General features: G+C 40.0%; 1 protein-coding gene across 5 annotated transcripts in view; it reads left to right on the forward strand.

Annotated features, from left to right (window-relative positions):
* Positions 1 to 499: 499 nt before the first annotated feature.
* The window catches only part of Cdin1 (CDAN1 interacting nuclease 1), a 211,334-nt gene continuing 187,261 nt past the window's right edge, over positions 500 to 24,572 (forward strand). For 2 of the 5 annotated variants that reach the window (XM_052723468.1, XM_052723470.1), the window contains exon 1: positions 502 to 997. In XM_052723468.1, coding sequence (XP_052579428.1) covers positions 897 to 997 — 101 coding nt within the window. In that variant the 5' untranslated portion in view covers positions 502 to 896. Of the gene's footprint in view, positions 998 to 24,572 lie in introns of all 5 variants that reach the window. The other 3 variants (XM_052723466.1, XM_052723467.1, XM_052723465.1) reach the window with 3 other exon arrangements.

The following is a 24,572-nucleotide window of genomic DNA, read 5'->3' on the forward strand; positions in this document are numbered from 1 at the left end:
TGTTGCTCTAATATATTGACTTAGGAGAGCTGTGTTCTATTCACAGTACATATTGAAAAAAAAATTATCTCAGCGTTTCACTCCTATACACATTCTTTAACAGCCCACTATTTTGGGGGCCAGAATGAAGAACATACTTTTTGGGGTGTAGGGAGCGAAACTGACATTCTGCTGCCAGTTGCTTTAAGACGCAGGATTTAAATTCTCAACAAAAACAGCATTGCTTTCCATGAGAGCGGCTGAAGAACTTTCCCAACACAAGCCAAGCTGCAGGCATGCCCAGATCCTTTGCACTGCTGAGCTTCTGCTCACCTCCTGAGGCTGTTTCTTGCAGGCTACATGTTCGCGGCGGCAAGAAAGGGGCGTGTCTGGACACAAATTCAAACCCCGCGCTCCAGAAGACGACTTCCGGGGCTCTAGCTCAAGGCTGGAGGACCACCTGTGAGACCCGCCCCTTGAACTGTGCGACAGGCCTCCCTGGTTTCTTGCAGCTATCAGTGTGGCTTCAGTGAGCTTCTGTGTGCCATCTCAGCGAGGTGACGCTGAGGACATCTGCCCCTAAAAGACGCAAAGAGTCTTTCGCGCGCAGCCGCCACTTCCTGATTGCTCTGCCCTTACCTAAGATGGCGGCCAGTTGCCTTCGGCCCGGCTTACTGCGGCTGCTCAGTACACTGCCGGCGCAAACAGGTCTACAGCCCTCCTGAACCGCGGAGGTGAATCCTGGGACGCAGCGTGTCTCCGCCCCGCGGTGCAGCTAGGGGGTGTGCTTTGGGGGCATAGGGGCTAGCTAAGGAGGAGCAGGACCCAGGGTCGTGCTGCGATCTGCCTTTCCCTCGCTTCCTGGCACCAAGGCTGCACGAGCCCAAGGGTGATTTCTTTTCCCCCTTGGGCCCAATATGATACTAACCAAAGCCCAGTACGAGGAGATAGCCCAGTGCCTAGTGTCTGTACCGCCCACCAGGCAGAGCTTGAGGAAGCTGAAGCAGAGGTTCCCCAGGTAAGTCCCCATCCCCCCCCATCACATCCTTTTGCCTTCAGCCCAGTTCCGGCCACCCTGGCAGTGCATTGGAGCCACGTGTCACACGCAAATGGGAGGAACATAGTGACAGGGGTTAGTTAGGTCAAGGATCATGAGAAAGCTCTCTCTCTCCCTTTCATCTCCCTACCACACAGAACACTTAATGGCTGAAGACCTTGGAGCCTCTCCAGGCCTTGCAATAGAATTGAAAGTCTACAGATGTTGATGGAAAACTTGATACGTATTGGGGGGAAAGTACACATAGTAGGAGCTTCATGAATGTCCAGCGGTTAATCCAGAGATACTAGCAGTGGATGATGGGTAATGGAGTCTTTGCCAAGTAAAAATGAGAATTGGAGGTTCATCAGACTGGCTTGCTGCCTACTTTGCATAGACACCTAGAGGTGGTAGGTAGTAAACAGAAGACCCTTTGGTGTTGCCACTGGTGATAAACGAGAGAGCCAGGCCTAAAGGGGGTCTTGTGCTGTTGACTACGCAGGAAAAGGTTCTCAGTGTAGTCGAGGACATTGGTACCCTAGGGATTACACTCTTGAGTCTGGCCATTGCGACCTCCAGGGCTGAAGGTTTCTCCTTACGTGCATACATATTCCCCATGGGTTTCACACTTCTCTCTTCACTTGGCTGTTACCTTTTAGGATTACCCAAGCTACTAGGAAAGGTCTCTCAGAGATTATATAACATAGATTCCTCATCTCAAAGATGTGAAAACAGACCCAGACATTTCTTGAAGAACCTGTTCAAGACAACTAGGTTATCATAGTTAATACAGTAAATAATACAGAACATTTTGTACCTGTATTTTTTTTAATTCAAAACCGTATTATGGTATTGAGTGAGCATAGTTACCCCAAATGGAGAGCTTTCCTATCTATAATGCATAGCCTTTGACCATGTATCACGAGAGAGATATTTCATTGGGAAAGATAAATGATTGGATAATAGGTAATACAAATTAGAAGCATATCTTTTATGAACTGATGTTTGATAGACTAATTTTTCTAGTCTCTAAACAGAAAAGCTCTCCTTCCAGTATTGTCCATACTTAAGGATGATGGTTATCCCTTTAAATCTGGAGAGGTTTTTGTCATAGTTGCTGTCCAAGAACACAGTTGATGCGTTGGAATTTAATTATTGTCATTAACTTTTTTAGTTCTGTCCATGAACAGTCAAATGGGTGGTAGCTGATCACCAAGGGAAAAGGTATAAGATGTACATACATATCATGTGTATATTAAATAGCATTTATATTAAATATATTTTAATATATTAAACATATATTAAATACATTGCTGGGCAGTTTTGGAGCTTTCTGATACTTTGCTCTCATTATGTGCATATTAAAAGAACATTAGTGTATATGTGTATATTTGGGCCCACATGTGTCAAGGAGTGTGTGTGTGGAGGTCAGAGGATAATTTGGAGTTGTTTCTCTCCGTCCACCAAATGAGTCCTGGCAATTGAATTCAGATAGTCAGGCTTGGTGGCAAGTGCTTTTACCCACTAAACCATCTCACCAGGTCCACTATTTTTTAAAATGTACTTTTTTGTATGTCTTTATATGGTTATAGCTGTAAGTATTTACTAAAATATAAATTAAAGCTGAGAAATTAAGAATACTATAAATTTGTTTTGAAGAATAGTAAGAATATTACTGGTTAATGTATTTTATGTGTAATAGCCATAATTCCAAAAAAGGTCAAGACACAAATGATACGGTTGTATACTTTTGCACATTTCTTTAATATCTGTCTTAAAGACAATAAACTGCATCTGCTTTTGCGTTTAGCTGGTTGTCATATGTTGCAGATTAAAAGATAGCAAGAGGCCTGGGAAGATGGCTCACTGAGTAAAGTGCTTGCCCTGCAAGTATGAGGACCTGAGTTCGGGTCCCTAGCATCCATGGACAAGCAGAGCAGCTCAGTAGAGAAAATGCCTCCATCAGATTGCCTGTAGGCATTCTCATGGGGGTATTTTCTTGATTAGTGATTGATATGAGAGGGTTCAGCCCACTGTGGGTGGTGCCACCCCTGGGCAGGGGGTCAACAGCTCAAGACCCCCTTTAGGCCTGGCTCTCTACCAAGGAACTCTGGCCTCATATGTAGTTGCAAAAGAGAAGAGTAACTTACTAGGCTTTCTAGATAACTATGTATTAAAAAAAAGACTGGGTGTTTGTATTACACAAAAGCCAACAAATGATAGTTTCTTTCTTTTTTTTTTTCTAGAGCTGAGGACTGAACCCAGGGCCTTGTGCTTGATAGGCAAGCGCTCTACCACTGAGCTAAATCCCCAACCCCATGATAGTTTCTTGAAGGCTGACTGTAATGTGGGATGTGAAACCCCATCAAAGACTTGTCACGCTTTTGCATTGTAACAAGAAGCCTGTTCTGGACTTCAGTGGGTCTTTTACCCATGGAATATTGGTTTTGAACCAAACAAACCTTCCAAATGTTGCCACCTTTCATTCTACTATATATAAAAAAAAAATCGCATTTGCTAATCTCATCAGTGATCTCATTAGAAGTCTGTAAGATTTGAAGCTGTCAAGCTATGGTGATGGATATAAGCTTTCTAATACTTGAATTTTCCCTTGAAAGTTCAAATTTTATCATTGGCAACACATGCTATTAGTTGTTTTCCTTGAGATGACAGGCTCACGTCATTTATATTTGAGAAAACTGTCTGCCAGATACCCAAATCTGAATAATCATATTTTGTTCATTGTTTATTCCAGTAAGAGTTGTATTCCCTGGAAAAAGTGGCTAGCTCAGCTCTTCGTCAAGTGCATTCCTCCATAGAGACACCACCATATCTTTAAAAACAGTCTGTATTTACTTCTAAGTTCAGCACATAGAATTTTGAAAGGATGACAATTAATATTAATTGGTGAATATTCTGAAATGAAGTATTCTATTTGTTTGTTTGTTTATTTATTTATTTATTTGAGACAAGATTTCTCTGGGCAGCCTTGGCTGCCCTGGAACTCACTCTGTAGACCAGGCTGGCCTTGAACTCACAGAGATCCACCTTCCTCTGCCTCCCAAGTGCTCAGATGAAAGGCATACTCCACCACTGCCCGACTACTTTTTTTTTTTAAGCTGTGTTGTGTATGTGAGTTTGAATATGGCTGTAGTACCCTTGCCTCAGTCTGTTGTTAAGTCTTGGAATTTAAAAAGCTATCAACTTTAGGGGTACTGGGCATGGGAGGAGTCCAAGGGAGGGTAGGTGGAAGGGATTGGAGAAGGGAAAGTGATATCATTCTATTTCTATTAAAAACACATAAAAAAAGGGATTAGAAGTTTACCCACTATAGTATACAGTAGGCACAAATGTCAATAGAATAGAAGGGGAAGTAATATTTTTGTAAAAAATAGTTTTGACCTTGTAGACCCCTGAGAGGGACTTGGGGACTCCAGGAAGCCATTGGCTACACTTGAACACAACCACTGCCTGTTTGAAATCAAAGCTCATTTATTTTTGAAGGTTGTTGATGGGCATCAATGAATGACTACCAAGAAGATTGCTAATTCTTTCACCTGCAGAACATGGCATCTGTGTCGGCAACTTCCCGTCATTGAGCAGAGTCATTATTTCATCTGCAATATGTGGAATTAAGAATGACTTCTGCAGCCAGGCGGTGGTGGCGCACGCCTTTAATCCCAGCACTCGGGAGGCAGAGCCAGGCGGATCTCTGTGAGTTCGAGGCCAGCCCGGGCTACCAAGTGAGTCCCAGGAAAGGCGCAAAGCTACACAGAGAAACCCTGTCTCGAAAAACAAAAATGACTTCTGCTAATTTGAGGTTCTGTTAGCTTCTTTTATATTTTTTCCCCATTTCTGGGGATCAAATCCAGGTTCTTATCCAAGCACAAAGAATAATCTATCATTGGGCCATACCCACACCTAATTTAAAATTACAATACATCGTAGGTTATTTCAATTTTTTTGTCTGTTTAATTTTCTTTTTGCATTAATGGACCCACTTGGTATTCTTTAACTACCTTTCTATGGGAGTGTTTGCTTTTATGAAATTTTTGTGTTGCTTTTTATTTGTTGGATGTGCTGATGTTAAAGATACTGATTTTGGTTTTCTTGTCTTTGTTGTGGATGTTTTCTAGTTTGCTTTTAAGTATTCTGATTTGAACTTCCTTAAACTTCAATTTAGGCTTCTTTTTTTTTCTTTTTTCTTTTCTTTTTGTTTTTGCATTTTGGATCTTTGAGACAGACAGGGTCTTTCTACATAGCCCTGGCTGTCCTAGAACTCACTTTGTAGACCAGGCTGGCCTTGAACTCACAGAGATCTACCTCCCACATACTGGGATTAGAGGCCTGTACCAGCATATCTGGCTCTTTTTTGTTTTCTGTGTCAAGGTCTCACTGTGTAGACCAGGCTGGGATTAAAAGCTTGTGTCATCACTCCTGGCACATCCTTCAGTTCTTTTTGTTGCTGTTTGGTTTTTTGAGACAGGATTTCTCATTGTAGCTCTGGCTGTCCTGAAACTCACTGTGTAGACCAGGCTGGCCTTGAACTCAGAGATCCACCCACCTTTGCTCCTGGGATGCTGGGATTAAAGGCGTGCACCACCACGCCTGGCTTTAAATTCTTAATATTCCTAGTTGCAGTACATTTTGGCATATGTTGAGAGGCATAAATGTAAAGTAAGCTTTCCCCAGCATTAATTTTATTCATATTCCATACCTCCTGAGGGAAGACTCACTTCAGTATGTCTTTGTTGTTTTCACTGAAATTGCAAAACTGTTATTTCAGGCCACTTCATTGAATTTCGGCCCTCCTTTTTACCTGTCCATTCTCAGAATCACCTTAGATAGCAGAGTACTTCCCCAGCATGCACAAGGCTCTGGTACAGTTCCCAACACTGTTTAAGAAAAACCAGAATCTTCTACTTATTGTGAAGAGGTGTGACTTTGTGAGCTTGAATACTCTGTTTGGAAATCTACCCTCATTCTATTCTTTCTTTCTGTGCAGTTTAATAATAGCGGGTCTTTCTGTCCTTAGCAGATCAGGTGTGCTGTGTGAGGCTAGTATCTAAAGCTGCGGTAGGGCTGTATTTAATGGTTACGTTTGTATTTTATTTCTGGTTTCTGATTCAGGAAGATACTTCCAGTCCAGTCAACTGTTCCTCCGAAGATTGTGTTATATACTTTCCTGTTCAAACCCTCTATTTGTATATAGTATATGTATCTATAAGTAGTTTTAAACTCAGAGAAAATTTGTAATAGTATTCCAGAGCGTTTTTTTATGCCCTCTGACCAATTGTCAGAATTTCAAAATTAGTTTTAACATAATGTAGTCAGTTGCTAGATCGTTTTTGAACTCTGCCGTTTTTTTTGTTTTTCCAGGAATGGCCTTTTCCTTTCCTGATTTTGCATCACACATTGCCATTTAGTTTATCACATCATAGAAGTTCTGCTATGTTTTGTTTCTTGTTTGTCTTTCATGATTTTGACATCTCTGGAGAGAACAACGATCAGTTGTTTTCAAAGAGTGTCCCTCTGTTTATGTGCTGTTTGCTTTCTTCTAATAGATTCAGGGTAGGAAGTTTCGGCAACAGCACCCCACAAATGTCATGCCATTCTTAGAGTATCATGTCAGCAGCATATGACTTCACATGTCATCGTTGGGTGTAACTTCATTTGGTTTGGTATGGTTATGGCTGCTGAGTGTCTCTAGGGTAAGGTTGTTGGTACTCCTTTTAATAAATGCTGTTTGGAGATATGTTTGGAGACCTGCAAGTATCTTGTTTCTCATCACATGTTTCCTGTTTTCCCAGAGAAGTGAGTGTCCATCAGTGGATCTTTCACAAAAGTTATTAGTTATATATACCTAATAGTGTTCAGTTTTTACCACAGTATTTATCCAATCAATATCATCTGTGATCGTAATTTTATGGCAAACAACACTACAAAAAAAAGCCATGGTTTTCATTGTTATTCTCAGACTTTTCCACCACTTTATCTTAGAACATTTGATCTGTAGTAATTCACTTTGTGTTCACTCTATTTGTGACACAATTTGGATTAAAAAAATAAAACCCAACAGAGTTTGTTATAATTAATTTCAGTAGCCTATAGTACCAAGAAAACAGATTAAAACATAACTAGTAGGTATAAATAATGGAATTACAGAATTTTTAGAAATTGAAAGATTTCTTGAACAGGTTCTATTTATCATCTGTCTGTCTATCTGTCTATCTATCTATCTATCTATCTATCTATCTATCTATCAATCAATCATCATCCTCTACCTGTCTATTTTAAGATGTAGTCTTACTGTGTAATCATGTCTGGCCAGTGCTAACTCACAGAGATCTACCTCAGTGCTGGATCTTAAAGGATTCTTAAAGGAGATATACATTGGTTAGAAATTCTTTTGCTAGTAGACTAAGTAAGCCTTCTGGGATATGATTCTTGAGTTTCTCACCATACATTGATTATTCAGTTGCTATCCAAATAAGTTATACATCAGACTTTTGAGATCATGATTCTAAATAAGGTATCTATACCCTGTTGCTGAATCTTTGATCTCAGATTCTGGGCTCTGGTTTTTCTAATTATGCGTTTCACATCTGTAGGTATGGTTTTTCTGTATTGGATCCAACACCTTCCCATTCTTAGTGTACTGGCTGATTTAGAATGTCAACTTGACATAAGCTAGAGTCATCAGAGGAAGGAGCCTCAGTTGAGGAAATGCCTTGATGAGATCCAGCTGTAAGATATTTTCTCATTTAGTAATTAATGGGGGAGGGCCCAGTCCATAGTGGGTGGTGCCATCCCTGGGGTATTGGTCCTGGGTTCTGTAAGAAGGTGGGCTGAGCAAGCCAGGGAAGTAAGCCAGTAAGCAACACCCCACCATGGCCTCTACATCAGCTCCTGCCTCTGGGACCCTGCCCTCTTTGAGTTCCTGTCCTGACTTCCTTCAGTGATGCTGAAGTGTCAGCCAAATAAATCCTTTCCTCCCCAACTTGCCTTTTGGTTATGGTGTTTCATTGGAGCAATAGGAACCCTAAGACATACAGTAACACGGGAAACCATTCATTCATAAAAATGACTTCAATTCCTGCTCCAAGTAAAATTTCGAAATTAGTAGTTAAAAACTGGCTCCATCCCCTCTGCTTATACTGAGTCATCTTCTTGAGATCTTCATCCATCCCTAACTAGAGTACTAGAGTGAAGGATGGTTCTGTTAGCCTCTGCCTATGTTGAACTTACTGGTCTTTGGTGGACATAGGGGTCCAGTCTGGCTAGTTACAGACTAGCACAAAATAGTACTTAATTTATGTTTTTTGAAAGTATCCAGCCGTGAGCCACTGTTGTCTTTGGAACACCCCCTGCTCCCCACACAGGATGCATTTTATGATATTGGGTGTTCTCACAGGGAGTTCTCTGTTGTGTGTTCTTGCTTTCTATAACCATTTGTCCTTAGGGACCCACTTGGTTCTGTCTCATGTTAGTGTGGGTCAGAGCTCCCTTGTTGTAAAAGGAGCCAAATCTTATAACTAGTAAACAGAAGAAACAATTTTCAAACTCAAGTGATGTCTGTCTCTCGAAATCTTACCTTGTTGCTGCTTCCTGGTAAGTTCCTTGAGGTTATGGCGAACACTAATTAAAACAGAGCAGGTGAAACACTTGGCATCATGTAGAACCAATAGAAAGTATTTAAGAATCTGAGTGGGACTGCTCTTAGGCTGTAGTCATTTGTCTACAGTAGGTGAAATCTCTGAGTGGTGTCATTTTCATACGTATGTACACAAAAGGCAGTAGATTAGCAGAAAATAGAATTATTTATGTGGACTAGTTGATTGATTATTTCTAATATTTCATCAGATATCAAACTTGCCTTGCATATTTCCATATTTTGTAGTTGATTTATAATGACACTGAAAAACTTTTTAGCTTTGAAACTTTTAAGAATCACAGTGAAGTATTACAATGTATAATTCATACTCAGGTTTGGTTTACATAACTGAAATATTGTTTCTGTATGCCTTGTTGGTTGAAATTGCATTGAGTGGTAGTTGTTAATTTGTGGTTAGTTTTTTACACTCTGCTGATGTTGTGGTGAGCCTGAGTCCAGAATGGTAGGTGAAAATAGCTCAGAAAGGGAGAAAAAGGCTTTTATTGAACCTGAAATGTTGTTTGTGGCTTTGTCAAAGAAATACAGTTAATTTGCAAGGCATTAAAAAGTGGTATTAGTTCATGTATTCTGAAGATACTGGATACGCTTCTGCAGCGATTATCGATTAAGCTGTCGAAGCAGTGAATATGATTGTTTGGTGTATACTCATTAGTTCAGTAATCTTCTAAAATGTGATTTTTTTTTTTTTATTCTGTAAGATTTCAGGTTCTGAGTTTGTTGTCATACTGTAGATTAGCCTTCAGTTTTTCCGAGAGGTCGTTTTGCTTGTGTATGGCCTCTTTGTTTTCTAAGGAAAGTTTGACTTTCATCAGATATTTGTTTTCTGTATTTGTAACACTGCAAGGTAAGATGAGCCTGGATTCTCAGTAAAGGAATATTTAGGAACACCTGTAGATAGCAATATTCTGAGAAGCAGCCACATGTTGATTGGATTTCTTATTAGTCTTGGGAGGGTGGATATTCATATTATTAGAATACCAAATTCATTTTAAGTCTGTATTCAGGCATCATACCTCAGCTTTCTCAGCAATAACTTGTATGAGAATGGTAACAGAGAATTACATATTTCCTTAGGAAGAAAGATTGAATGAAAGTATGAGGCAATAATGTTTTATTATTTAACATTTCAATAAGTGTGGAGTGAGCTTACCATTATTTTTATTATGCACTTTTATGCAATTTTGCCATGTTGGTTGGATTTTCTTTAAAGACAAAACAATCAGTGTGTAAGTACTGTTACAGTTAAGTCTGAAAAGTGACCTTCATGTGTAAAAGTCATGCACACCTTTCAGGGCTGGGTAAATTAATTTTTTAGTTTTTTCTTTTGTTTTCATTGTGTTATTAAAGTAGATAGTTTCAAACATTTGATGGAAAGTGTCTTTCTCCATTCGGCTGATAATGGCTGACACATTGGGCTGTTCTGTAGAGGACACTGTAGCTGGTGTGGAATCCTAACTAAAGGAAAAGAGGCACGTAAGAGTGTTGGCTGCCTGGACTTGACACCAGAGGGGGATGTTCTGTGCCCCACAATTTGAGGTGGTGATTATAGTGAGCTGGTGTGTGGGGACCCAGCAAGAGAGCAGGGAGCGTGTTGATCACAGATCCACCCTTCCTGGCCTCATTGTAAAACTAATGCCACCTCTGCTTTTCGGCTCTTTCCATCCCTTTGCTCTGGGAGGCTCACAGTCAACAGTCCTTCAGAATCCAAAGCCTCCTTCTGCCAAGGGGCCCTCACCTGGTTCCCCACACTTTTGAGCGCACCACTTGGTGGAGGTGTGGTCTTTCTGTTTATGGATACTTCCAAACAGAAAATACATGTTTCTCAACCTCCTGTCTTGTTCAAAGTGTAATATTTTGGGGTGCAATCAAGCTGAGGGGTTCTACAATTCTCATTCCAAGCACAATGTTGAAATTTCTCAGAACCTCTTTCTTTTACATGTTCAAAATGTACTGCTTCAGCTGCCATAAAATTTTAAAACTATGCAACTTAGCATCCTAAATTTAAGAACATAAGAGAAAATATTTTGAAACAGTGAAATTCATGTAGAGGGAAAAGAAAGGAGCTTCATATCTTTCCATACCATTGTTCAGTCAAATATTTAACTATTGAGTCTTTTTCTGACTAAGTGCTGGGTCCTAGCCTTTTTCTGTAATTGTCCTGGGAGCAGAAGTCATGTCTAAGACCCAGATTTAAAACACCTGGTGCACTGTGGCTGCCCCCCCCCCCAGCCCTGTTCCCCTTAACTTACATTTATTAAAAAAAATTTTTTTTTTCTTTGTCATTGTTATGACCCAGCTTTTGCTCTTGGAACAAGAAAGGCCAGGCTAATCTAACTCTAATCTTATGTTTATTCTGTTGGAGGAAATGGGCAATATAGCAGACCCTGGGCATTTGCAAGGGTTATCATTTAAGGCTGTTGCAAATCCTCAAGTTCTCAGTTAGCATCTTGTAGGATATCCAGAGCCTACAAACCTGTGGGATGAGAGTATTTGGTTAAGCTTACTTATCAGCCAGTTCACTCACTGCTTCCCAGATCAGCTGTGATGGGGGAAAGATTCAGACGTGCACACAGCAGGATTCTAAGTCACTGTCCATCGAGTGCATTTGTGATCCCTCCCAGGTAGTTGGAACCAGGTCTGTTCATTCTGCCAGGCTTGGAGGATGAATGGAGATGGAGGATAAACACCTCAGTTTGACATTTGTCCTTGTGGCATACTGTAGACCCCTGAGATCCTGCAGCTTGTAGTGTAGTACTTCTGACTCAAGGCTGAATCCGACTTGTGTAAGGGCCTTGTTTGTGATACACTCTCAGAGATAAACCATCTAATCAGCTTCCCTCCAACCACACAAGAAATTAGACTGGCGATTAATTTTTTCAGTTCCTTTTTGTTCCTGTCCACAGTTCTCTCAAGCTGCTATCTTTTGCTTAAGGTATATTATTCTCCTATTTGTTTTTGCTGATAATATTGGTAGGCAAAGCTATAAAATTTGAAATTAACTTGCACTTCAAGCCTCATTTAGCTAAGATGGTAAATGGACTGGGGCTGTGAGACAGACTTCATTGTGTAACATTAAAAAAGCCCACAGACTCTGGCAGCCTGTATGTATCAGCCTGCATGGAGCACACAGCTCATAGACATCACTTTCTGAGAGGTGAAAGTTAAAGTTGTCTAGATCTGGATTCTTTGGGGCCAACTAATAATGTGTGGACCTATAAAGATGAAACTACCATTAATCACAGATTTGCATTTTGAATTTTTATTTGTGCTGCGGTGGCACATTTGGTACCTACATGTACTGATCACAAACACTGCTACTGCTCTTATCAGGTTGGATTCCGTGGCCTGGAGAGAACTAGTGTGAGGTTCAGCTAGCGTTTAGAACTGGGCCCAGTTCATTCATGCTACCTGCAGAAACCTGTGCAGAAGTCCCTCCCTGTGCTCTGGCTGTTTGCCTCTGCACACTCGCGCTTCAGTTGGAGAACTGACTCCCACCACGCCGTGGCCAGGCAGGTATCAGTGACAAGAGAGGGAATACAGCTGGCGGGCTTGGGACTGTGGCGAAGGAAAAGCAGGGGTTTGTGCATTCCCATGGCAGCTGCTGCTTTGCACTGTGGGACGGTGGACCTAACCGCTGCCAGGCTTCTCCTTCGGCATCCAGGCTAGATCTCACTCCCCCACCTCCCAACCCTTTCTTTAAAGAAAAAAAAAAAAGATCCTGGGTGTTTAATGTTTTCAGTTTGCTTGAATTTTTAAAACACCATGTGGGCCAACATTTTCCTGGCCAAACAGAGTAAGTCTGTGGGCTGAGTTTGGCTGATGGCCAGTGAATGCTGGAACTGTCTCTTCTTGGCTCCTGAGAATTGATTTTGAGTATCTTCTCCAGACCCTATGGCCTATAGCTCATACTGGTTGCTAGAAGTCTGTGGTGAGGGTGTTTACACCATTAAAGCGGCAAATGGTGCAAAGCTGGGCTCCCCTTAGCCTCAACCTTGAACCCACCCAAAGGCAGTTGTTTAACTCCAAATGCCACGGTTTAAGACTTTTTGCATTACATATTATAGCTCTATAACATGACTTTCATAGAAATTTCTTAACCCAATTTGTTCTCGTTATTTTAACTTTTTTTCAGAAAAGGGGCTCAAAGTACTTCCATTTGCCTTTCATTCATTCTTATTGTTATATTAGAGACTTTTTTTCTCCTTATATGAGCAATGTAAAATCCAACATTGCATCTTCGCAGTACAGAGTAATAGCAGGTATTGTACTATATCTCACAATGGACATTTGATTGAACTGAAGAAAATTTCCTTCTTGTCTTTTTTATAAAGCCATAGTACAGATTTCTCATTTAGGAAAATTAATCCCTTTCAAAATAGGTTAATACGGTAAATTTAAGTATGTTATAGTTCCTTTTAGCAGGGATTTGGAAATGTTCCACCGGTGTTATACCTGAGGGCTTATCATGTCAGAAGTTATTTCCAGAGAAATTTTAAGCTTAGGAGTTATACTTTTAATTACTACTTATTCTAACATAAGAAGTGACTATCCTATTCAGCAAATTATAGTGAAAGACAATGGGAAACTCTTAACTGATTACAAATTAATTTAGTGCCATTTTCTAGAACTGAATTGATATATTTTTTCTTTTTTATATCGTAATTACTAGTCATTAAAGAATATGATGGACTGAGGAGATAGAGGGCTTAGTGGGGAATGTGCTTCTTATGCAAATGTGAAGACTGGATTCAGGTCCCCTAGAACCTAATTGAATGCTGGGTGAGTATGGTGGCCCACCTGCAATTCCAGCCTTCAGAAGCTGGAGATAGGGAGTCCCCAGAGTAAGCTGGTTAATTAGGCTAGATATGACAAACTACTTTCAGTTAAGAGCCTTACCTCAATGAATAAGGTGGAGAGCCATCCAGGAAGATTTCCAGTGTCAATCTCAGGCCTTGGCACACATACAGGCACACCACACAAACGTACATGCAAAAAGGCAAAAAGTAACAAGAATATGACAATGTATAGTTTTCAATAAATTGAGTGTACATTTTAGAGTGACAAATGGACACCCCCCCCCCCCCCCCCCCCCCCCCCCCCCCCCCCCCCCCCCCGCAGTGAATCAGCTGGGTATGCTGTTGAGTTTGGAGAGTTGTAGCTTCTGCTAGACCTTGGGAGGTTTACTTAAGTTTGCCTGCTTGTGGTTAATTATTTTATAAATTATGGGCCCAAAGCATATGACTACGAACCACATGTGGCTGTGAGAGTTTTTAGTTTTAAAGACTTTCGTAAATTGGTTTGAAGAATTTGATTCCTGAAAATTAACATGCAGATGTGATTTCCTTGCCAGGTAGCTTACAGTGGGTCTCTTCATCCCTTGACAAGTACCTTTATTTATGAAATGAAATTATTACCAATTCAAGTGAGAAAGTGCATGTAACATAGCGAACACCATTCTTGATACCCTGGCTACCACAGATCTTGTTGTTGTTACTGTTGTTTACTCAAGGATGTTCCTTGCAGTGCTTTTTAGGGTTATAGTAATTAGACTTAGAATATTAGAAGTGAAAAGATTTTGCCTAACACCAGCTTTTTGTTGTCTAGTTTTCCAAAGTGTTTTCTTTTGTAATCCCCAGGATGATAGGTAGCTTTCCTTTTTAATATAAATTGCGGTGAAATCTTGATGTTGTATTCTGTTGATGACAAATATATATAGGTTTTTAATGAACTTTCTCCCCCTAAAAAGTAATGTTAGATGAACACTATGTAAAACAGAGTAAGTCAGAATGTTAAAAGCTGGAGAGTCTAAAGTATTTTCTCATGTAATTATTCTCCTCTAGAGCAGTGATTCTCAACCTTCGTTATACTGTGACCCCTTAATACAGTTCCTCATGTTGTGGTGACCCATAAAATTAGTTCATTGCTACTTCATAACTGTAATTTTGCTACTGCTATGAATCTTAATGTAAATATCGGATATGCAGGGTATCTGATATGAAACCCCCAAAGGAGTCACGACCCACAGGTTGAGAACTGCTGCTCTAGTGAAGGCTTTGTTCTCAATTTGATTTTCACATTTATTGGTGTATTTGACTGAATACCAATTTGGATTCTGAGTAGTTCTGCTTATGAGGAAGCAGCTGGAATCCAAAAGCTGTGTTTAGGTGTCCGTCTTCAGGACATCATGAACGTGATTATCACAGGAATGTTGACTTTGGTTCTAGTGTTTAATTAATCAGCTTTGAAGAATGTGTTTCTAAATGAGCTTAAAGCCATTTGTCATACTAGTACTTACTCTGCAGACTAATGGAAAATACAGAGTTGCATCAAGTTTATAAAGAGACTAGTTTATAAAGAGACTTAAGTCTTTACTTTTATTAATACGTTGTGTTCTAGAATGATGCTTTCTAAAATAGCCTTTAATTTCTTTTATTTCACAGTTGAGTGATAATAACTTGCGCAAGACCTCCCCCCTCACCTTCCTTTTCTACTCCATAACACTGAGTTCTAGGTCAAAAGAGAAGCTCTCACAGTTAGATCTACTTCATTTCAATCGGTTCAGATGAAAGTGTTAAAATAGCTTAGAGATCTTTGTCCTTTTGCAAAAACAATACTTAAAAACTTGAATGACATTGACAAAATGTTGCCTGCAGCCCAAGTCTGCAGAAGTGAGCCATAATTATGCTACAGATTATATGTTTGGGGACTCTTATTTGCCATCGAGTTCTTCTGAAGTGTTAAGACTTTGGGTAGCTTTATTTCATCTGGTGAAGGTATATAGGGAGTCTAGATTTGGCACATTGTCATGAAAATATTTTATTCATGTGATAGCTCTTTAGACAATCGTATTCTGTATTGGATTACAGTGGCACAATAAATTGCTGAATAAACTGTCTGCTCAATATGACTTTACCATGAAAAATTTGATGCATAGAGTAGGAGAGGTTGGAATATATCAACCTCTTCTGACAAGGGACTTTGAATTTTGACCTAATATAGGTGACCTTTGTGCACAATAAAAGTGAGCTTAATCTCAAGGTTAAGGTTGAGGGGAATGGCAGGGCATGGTGGGGCTCACACTGTGGGGAGGGGCTTCTCAGCCCACCTAGCTATTGGCTAAGTGGGACCTCACACTGGTTTCTTTCTTTTTTTAAGACTTATTTTAAAAAACTAAAAGCATATTTAGAAGCTTATTTGTAGCACACACTGTTTGGCTGTTAAACAGCACCCTGTTTTCTCCAAGCTCTGCTCTCTGTTTAATTGTGCTAAGTTCTTCTGTTTTTGCATAGATTATTTCTGAGTGAAAGGTCTGAGTGTGATATTGTCTCTCTCACAGATAAGCTAGCTCTATAGCTAAAAATAAAAATGTTCTATGGCTCATAGGACAGATAGCTGACATATATAAGCTTGGAACTGAAAATATATGTTCTTTAAGGAGGGTTTTTTTTTTTCCTTCTTTCCTTTGACAGGTTGAACCTTTGTCACTGAACTTGAGAACTGTCAGAAGAGTTTTAAGTGGTGCATGGTTTTAGATAGATTGTAATTAAGAGGACTCATGTGAGTTATTGTTTTAAAAGGCTCTTGTGATTTAGAGGTTGCACCCCCTCACCCCCCGGAATTTCCTTTGAATTGTGTTGGCTAATCCACTTGCACTATAATATAATATAGCATGATGTGATAATATAAAATATTTTATGGTTTTTGCCTGCTTTACCTAGAAGGAAGATTGTTTTAAAACGTAAATTTCACTGTTAAATCCTTCACCACCAGATACCTTGACTGCTTTGTCATAAATAAAATGATAGCCTATCAAACATTAGAAAAAGCCTCTAGTGTTACACTATCCAAGCACCTACAACACCTATTGAATATTCTGCTCGAATAATTGGTTGGAACAACAAATAGTTGAGGAGAGTGTCAGAAGCTCGAATGGAAAGAACTTCTCCTTTTTTAATCGAGCCTGCAAAATCTATTCCCCAGGACTGATCAGCTCTGAAGCGCTGGGGTTTGATGATCAGGATGGCTGGAAACCATGCTTTCAGGACATAATGCATTGACGAGGCCATCCATCATTTGTTAGCATACGCCGAAATGTGGGCTGTGTGTGCAGAGGCCTGTGATTTAGTAAATACTTGGGAGATGAATCGAGCTTACACACAGGGGAAGATATTGCTGTCCTTCAGCAGCCTGAGACCCAGGCGCCTGCTGAGAAGGCCATCTGACGGCACATCATCAGTAACTGGCCTGTCACAGTCAGCGGTGCCCACCGACCATCACCAGTATATTAAATGCATTTTTAATATCTGCTTGAGTAGATTTAATGAAGAAAATTTAGTTTCCATACTCCAAGCACTGCTTCCTCAAGTGTTCGAAAGCATGGACTCTTCTTCCCTGCACACACAAGGGAGAAGGAAGATCATGCTAGCAGTTGATTGAAAAGGGGTTCAGATAAAAAATAATGGGCACACATACAAAAAAATGCTTTTTATCAGAGTGGGTGTCTTGTTGGTATAAAGGCTCATTTAAAAAAAGAAAGGAAGAAAGAAACCTGTGGGTTTGGGCTTATTTTCTTAGCCTCCAACTCTCCTTAGAAGCTCTTTGTGTGGGAAGGTCCAAGGGATGTAAACCTCTGGCTTGAAGGGAACAGTGTAGAGTCCATGTCATGATGTGGCCTGGTTTGTCGAATCTGTGGGTAGGGAGATTCACGTTTCGGTTATGTTGTGTTTTGAGACATTATTGGATGGTCCTTTGGATTGTTACCTAACAATATAAAAGTAGGGTTTCTTTAGTTTGTTGCTTCTAAGTGATAGAATATTGTACATTACTTGTTAATTTGTTAATCAATATTTTTTGTTTGCCATCATGTAAAAGAATTCAAAATGAGTAAGAAAAATTAGCGGTTTACTTTCTTAGACTGTAATATCTCTTTAAAAGTTGTAATTTTAATATGTTCCATTTTTCTGATTAGGCAAAGTATAGACTCACTCTCTAATGAGTTTCAGTTGCTGACATTATTTACTACAAAACAGCAAGACAACCAATTAGATATTGTTGCAAGTGGGCACTTTAAAGGTTTCCCCTCTTTAAAAAAACACAGGAGAATATGCTCTGGTGTTCGCAGAAGCAGCAGCTAAGGAATGGGATCTATAAATCTGACTCCTGCATGTGTCAAAACAGTAATGTATTAAATGCATATTATTATAAAAATTTAAGACATGTCTTAAACACACTTACATTTTTATAACACATGGCAATATTAAATAATACATTTCCTTGTTAGCATCTGTTTGCCGTCATTGTTGGCAAGACCTGTGATTTATTGCTTAAATTAATGACCAAGACCGTTTTGGACCTGATATATGCCCCTAAGCTTATTACATCACTAAATAAAGTAAAATGTATGTGCTTGTGACAAAGTTATTTTTATAATTGTTTATCCCTTTAAAGTGCTCTATTCAGCGATTCACTGCAAGGTTCACAATGGTTGGCTTGTGACCAGAAAATAATCTCAGAAATGTAAAATATATTTCTTGTCTAGAAATAAAATGCCAGAGTGATGGTGACGATAGGGGACCCAGCAAGAACATACAACACTCAAACCTCTTTTCTTCAGTGCTCCTGGTGAAGTCTTACTGCCTGCGTTAATGCACAGGCTCCCTGCCTCCATCCCAACTCCCAAGCTGCAGATGCAAGAACTCACCTTCAAACAGAGACACGCACGTGGGCCAAACATTTGGCCCTGACTCCAAACCACAAGGGTTAACTGGTTCTTGTTCTGCAGGTGCGATTGTCACCATGCCTTAGACTAGGTTCTCGTCCTATTTTTAGTCTGGAGATGGGAACTTGCTGTTTTCTGTGTTGAACTCTATTTGACTTGCTAGGTGTTATCTTTCTTTTCTGAGGATCCGGGGTGACAGCCTCTTGTACGTTTTTACAGTGCTCTGTAATTCATCGGAAGGCCCTCTGTCACCTGACCTGCAGTGTGGTATTATATGGCTCCCTGTTTTTCTTGCTCAACATGAAGTTTCTCATTGACTGCCAGCTCTCCTGTCATGGGACAGAGAGGTGGAGATCTTAAGAGCTTAAGCCCTGCTTCTGAGCTGCAGTGTCTGTCTTGAAATAGACGGACTTTCCTTTGATGGTAGCTGTATTACTGTGACGAGATTACTTTTCTGCATGCCTTGGAAGACTTGGCATTTTTCACTCACAAATGGCAACAAAACCCAGTCCCTCTTTAAGAAAGGTACTTTCTTGCTTGTGTTCATCTCATGTCCATTGCATCCCCCCCCCACTAAGTATTCTTCCCCATAGCAGTTGATTTGATCTTTTTTTTAGGCATTCACTCAAAAATGATCAAAGCCAACACACATTTATGTTTTCTTTGAAAAGCCTTACTAACTTTCCCATCCTTTTCTCTCTTTAAAAATTATTTTCTTATTTCATATTTTATTTTTTTTTTTAAGATCGTCTTCCTTTGTACGCTGGGTTGGCCTTGACCTTATGATCCTTTTGAGTGTTGGGATTAAAGCAGGTGCCACATCCTTAATTCTCTGTCCTTTACCTGGAAGATCTATCTCCGTATAACAAGTTAAAATGCCATTTCCTGTTTCTTTTTCTCCTTGGGTACATCCATTCTGCCTCCTTCCCTCTTCTTTCCTAGGCCTCTCCTTTCCTTTCCTGTCCTGTCTGTCCCCATCTGTCCCATCCCCTTTCATTGTCTTTGAGTATTACAGTAGATCCACTAAAATTTTCTTTGCTTTAACAGTTATAGTTACATTTATCTATTGATATAGATAAATCCTTTTGCATCCTATTCAATAAACTGTGAATTCCCTTGGATAGGACTGTGTTTGGCTATAATTTTATTTTCTAGCTCTTCTATTTAGTACCTAGGACTGTATTGTGCCCCTTCATGTGTTCGTTTGGTGAATTCTTGCTAACTTGGATAAGGGCCAGTGCTCCTTTATTATAGTGATCCCTTTTGAGGTGGCGACTTAGAAGTGGTTTTGTTCTTCTTGGCCGCTATAGTTTTACATGGCAGCATACAAAGAACTTTTTTTTTTTGAGATTGTTTCTGAAGCTCTCAGTCTGGGGTCAGGATACTTAAGTCCTGCTTTAAAATAAGAAAATATTCAGTAGGCAGTTAGGGATTCTGTCTGGTGTTCTTCTCTGTCTTAAATGAAACGAAGGACCACATATGTAAGTGCACGTGTTAGATTTTAGTGTGGGAAGCGATGACTGTGTAGAAACCTTTACCCTGGAATCTTGGGAGTTGTGCTTTGTTGTGTCATTCCAAGGCTAATCAAAATAAATCTTGGAAGGTGAGTAAATATTTTCTGTGCATTCTCTGCGCTTTCAGAAGCAATGCTCCATCTCTGAAATGTTAGTAAGTATATTAAATAAAACAATATGATGTACACTATGTCAGATGTGATAAATTATTCGGTACAGAACATTTATACAACATATGTTGAGCTGGTACGTGAACAGCTTAATGACTATAAATTATGTTCATCTGCGTTGCCATTTTTGTATTTTGTTTAAAACCACACAATTTGCATTATAGATATTTCTACATCTGGGGCGGGGAGGACAGGGCTGAGAAGAAGGCATCAGCAAAGTGCAGGTCATCTCCATGATGCTCTGACAGTGATCCGGGGCTCCTCAGCTGTGCCGTGTACATAACACAGATGTTGGGGAGTCATCTGTCAGCCATGCCTCTCCTATGGAGTTAAAGTTCTAGAGGGAAAAGAATTTGACACCCTGCTGTCACTGTTACATTTCCACAATAGAAGAGCATGCAAATATTGAACCTCCTGCTTAGCCACAGTGTCCTGTCTAATGTCTGTGCTGGTTAGAATAAAAAATCATGGGTGCATCTTGGGCTCTGAGATCTGACAAAGGTCATGCTATGTTGGGCATTTGAATTGGAAATTGTCTGGACGTAGATTTTATAAAGCTCCCACTGTTGTGTGTGGGGAGAATTTCTACAGGGTTTTGTCCCTGGAGAGGCCTCTTAGGCCCTTTTCTGTCCTATGAATGAATTTAGATGTGAGGGTTACTCCTGCCTTAAAACTGTTAAGTTCATTTTGCATACATCCCTAGAGAGAAAAACTGGCAGATGCTTTTATCTTGGAAGTGTTTAAAAGAAAACTGCAGAGCAGGAACAAGAGAGGAAAGGGGCCCTGTGTGGAGTCCCAGAACATTTTGGAAATGGCCAATATGCAGTTTTCATCAGTATGAAGGCGGGGTGCAATATGGTGCCTGTAGCTCACAAGGGAATATGAATGTTGATTAAGCATACTCCCAGGCTTTGAAATTCTGAAAGCAGTGTCAGAATAATGGATGTTGAGCAAATGTCAAGCATTTGTTAATTTCTCTGTTATTTGGAGTTTATCTACCATGATCAATCAAATAAACTAGCGCTTCTCTCTTGTGGCATGTGTCATTGATATGGTGATTAGGTGGCTGGAGAGACCTTCTGCTTTTTTTTCCAGGTAACACATTATAAATGAGCAGAACAGAGCTCTTCAGTTAAATTTCTGTTTATGGTTTAGTTTAGTTGAAAATTTTTTTTGTAACCAACTACTTTGGGTTGAAATGATATTAAAAAAAAAAAAAAGTCATGTGCCCAAGTTATTCTTCACTGTGTTACAATTTGCAGCTACCAAGCTAGCATTGATGTCCAGGGTTGCCATCTAGATACAGTTTTCAGAAGTTTATAAAACTTGGATACAAAACTGGGTGAAAACAATTGACCTCAAGAAATTCTGGGCTGTTAACATTTGTTTTCACCCCATTTTCTTCCCCGTCCGTGCATTTTCAGTGGTTAGTTCCAATTTAGATATTGCTTTTTATCCTTTAGAGGCTGTAAACAAATTGCCTTCATGTGATCTGAAGTCATTTTGTTATTTTTATGCTGTTTGGAGGATCAGAAAAGCTTTTGCAGAATGTGCTTATAGCACTAGACTGTGTAATGGTAATGTTTGGAGGTAGGAATGGTAGTTTCTCTTTAGAATGTGAATGACGTTACTAATTGGGAGTTAGTTCATTATGGCTTGACACCAGGCACCCTGTGTGAGTGCCCTGACCCTGAGATGGGGTAAGTTAAAAGGATGGATTCTTCCTGTACAACCTTTTAGTGGGAATCCATGTAGATTTATGATTAGAAATTTGTTTTTCTCTTTGTCATTTTCATATGATCCTAGGTAGGTAGCTTACATGATTCTGATGAGAAACGTGCAATGCCCACTGATCTTGACCATGTCAGATTCATATATCTGTGATCCATGGCATGGATATATCTGCAAACCTAGACCTGCTAGAATGATCTCCCCCCTGTTATCAAGACCCAGTGAGCTTTTCCTTCTAATGATTAACAGCTGAGCATTCATAAAACATTGTGTCCCCAAAATCACACACTGTGTTTTCTGGTGACTTCTTCTTTAATTATCTTAATCTGCCAACATGTCCCAAATATGGCCATTTCCCAAGCAGAAGAAAGGTTTCAGCTTCCTCGTCATTTTAACTATCTATTTTTAGGCACTTGTTTTTGGCCTTCCCTAGAAATCCTAGCCATCTAAGTAAAGTCCTGCTTGGCATGTGATGCTGATGAACTCTAGCCTGTATTCCTTCCAGCATCATAAACCAGGCAGCAGGGCTCACTGGCAGAAGCTTGCCATGGATAGGACGGATTGGAGCAGCCCTGAGTTGTTAACTTGCGTCATTCACCAAAACACTCAGGGTCTCGTCAACATGTAGCTCAAGTGTGTTCCGTTTATAGCGATGACACTTATTTTTCCTAGTTGAGATTCGAAAGACATGGATAATCTTGTTTTGGTGTTGAAAATTGCTGTATATTAATTTGAGAAAGACTGACTTTGAGCTACTGTAATTCTTAAGCATGAGCACTCGAGGGAGTGAATCCCAGCAAGTACTCTAGTGGCAGTTGGAGAGTACTCTAGTGGCAGGATCCGAGTACTCCTGTGGCAGGCTGAGTGTTCCACTAACAGGTAGGCCCTTGTTTCTACCAAGCAATTAGCACCTGAGTCACTTGCCTTCCACTTACATCTGCTGATGCCCTCAGATAGTGGAAGTTTTCTCCTCTGTGTGCTCTAGCTGTAAAGAGATGATTCCTCTTTTAAAAAGTCTTTGAATGAGTGTTCTTTTCTCATGGAAACACATTCTAATGATGGCCAAAATGCCTGGACACCATCTTTTGCATATTTTCAGGGGTGACAAAGTTTGGTACTTTGGAAACAACTATCATTAGGTTTGATAAGTCAAGGGGGTGATGCTCTGAGATGACCTTGCAGTATGGAGCCATAACCAGTTTTCGTTGTATTACCAGTCAGTCATAAATGCCTGTGTTTCTAGACTTGATGGTTACTCTGTATTTTGGTATGAGATGTGATCTAACCCAGAAGTTAGCTTTTTTTCTTTTTAGTTTTATTATGTATCCATTTGTATGTGTGTGAGTGTGTGAGTGTGAGTATGTGAGTGTGTGTGTGTGTGTGTGTGTGTGTGTGTGTGTGTGTGTGTGTGTAGGTGTGCATATGTATGGAGTCCAGGGGTTGACGTTGTGTGTGCTTGTCAGTCACTGTCTATGTTACTTTTTGAGACAGATCTCTCACTGAACCTAGAGCTCACCTGTCAATTCATCACAACTGTCTGGCTAGTGAGCCCCAAGATCCCCTTGTCTTTGTGCCCGGGTACTGGGGATGGACCCCAAGTCTTCATGCAGTCTTCCCAGCCCCAGCTTCTTTGTACTGAAATTACTTTTCTTGCCTACCTTGTGAGTGTTTGAAAGAGACTCTTGAAGATGAGTCATTCCTGGGCAAAGGCAGCCTTGTGGGTGGTGAGTACAGAAGTTCACTCCCCCTGCATGATAAAGACTGCCCGAAAGCATTTGAGGAAGCTGCTGGTTCTTGTTTGTTAGCAGAGAAAGTTACCCTGTCCTTAGTAATAAGCCTCATCTCTTTCTTTAATACTAGCCCGTACTGTATGCCCCCATCCTCTTTCTCTCTACTCTTCAAGCAAAGATTAACTGTGCAGACCCTGGAGATACACATTTCCTCCTACTTGCTTCCTTCACCCTCTTCTTTAGGGGTGAATAGCAGATCCTGAGGAGGAAGAAAAAATATTTGCAAGACAGCTCAGTATCGGAGAAGTAATTCAGAATAGAGCTTTTTTTGCTAAACTGTTAAAACTTTTATTTGTATAGAAAGGAAGATTGTAGTAATTTGGGAATGTCATCCTGCAGTTTAAGAAGCGTTTTCATAGACTATTCTTCCTTTTCCTTGTGATTCTGGTAGTTGGGGTGAATTTTGACATAGAGCTTACAATCAGGTGAAATGCACCCAATTGCATTTTTTCTTATTTTTAGGTGGACTTTATATTTGCCCAAGAGTTGAATTTATTTTCGAGAACAGTGTGAAGTTACTTGTTACTTCACAAAAACTCGTGTATTATCTCAGAGTGAAGTGAAGAAGTTTGATTCTTATTCTGTTCAGAAGAGATCCATATCTATCATAGACCTGGAAACATTTCAAAATAGAAGGGGAGACAGACTCCTGAAAAGAGAGTTACTGTCTGTTTTTTCCTCAGGACAGTTTTTATGGAGAAAGAAAACATCCTTAATGTCATTTTCGAACAGTGTGTGTGTGTGTGTGTGTGTGTGTGTGTGTGTGTAACATTTAAAAATTAGAAAATACAAATTTCAGATGAGTAACCCTCCCCTGCTGACCACACCCCACCCCTCAACAAAGCAGCAGCCCTGCATTTGTGAGACATTAGCCATTCCATACTGTGTTCCGTGCAAATTGATTAAACATGTTTTCGGTAAGATTTAAACCATAGAGACAGAACTTTTAAGTAGCTAAG

The sequence above is a fragment of the Peromyscus californicus genome, unplaced genomic scaffold (genome assembly GCF_007827085.1).
Source record: "Peromyscus californicus insignis strain IS unplaced genomic scaffold, ASM782708v3 Scaffold_7__1_contigs__length_154581171, whole genome shotgun sequence".
NCBI classification, from domain to species: Eukaryota; Metazoa; Chordata; class Mammalia; order Rodentia; family Cricetidae; genus Peromyscus; species Peromyscus californicus.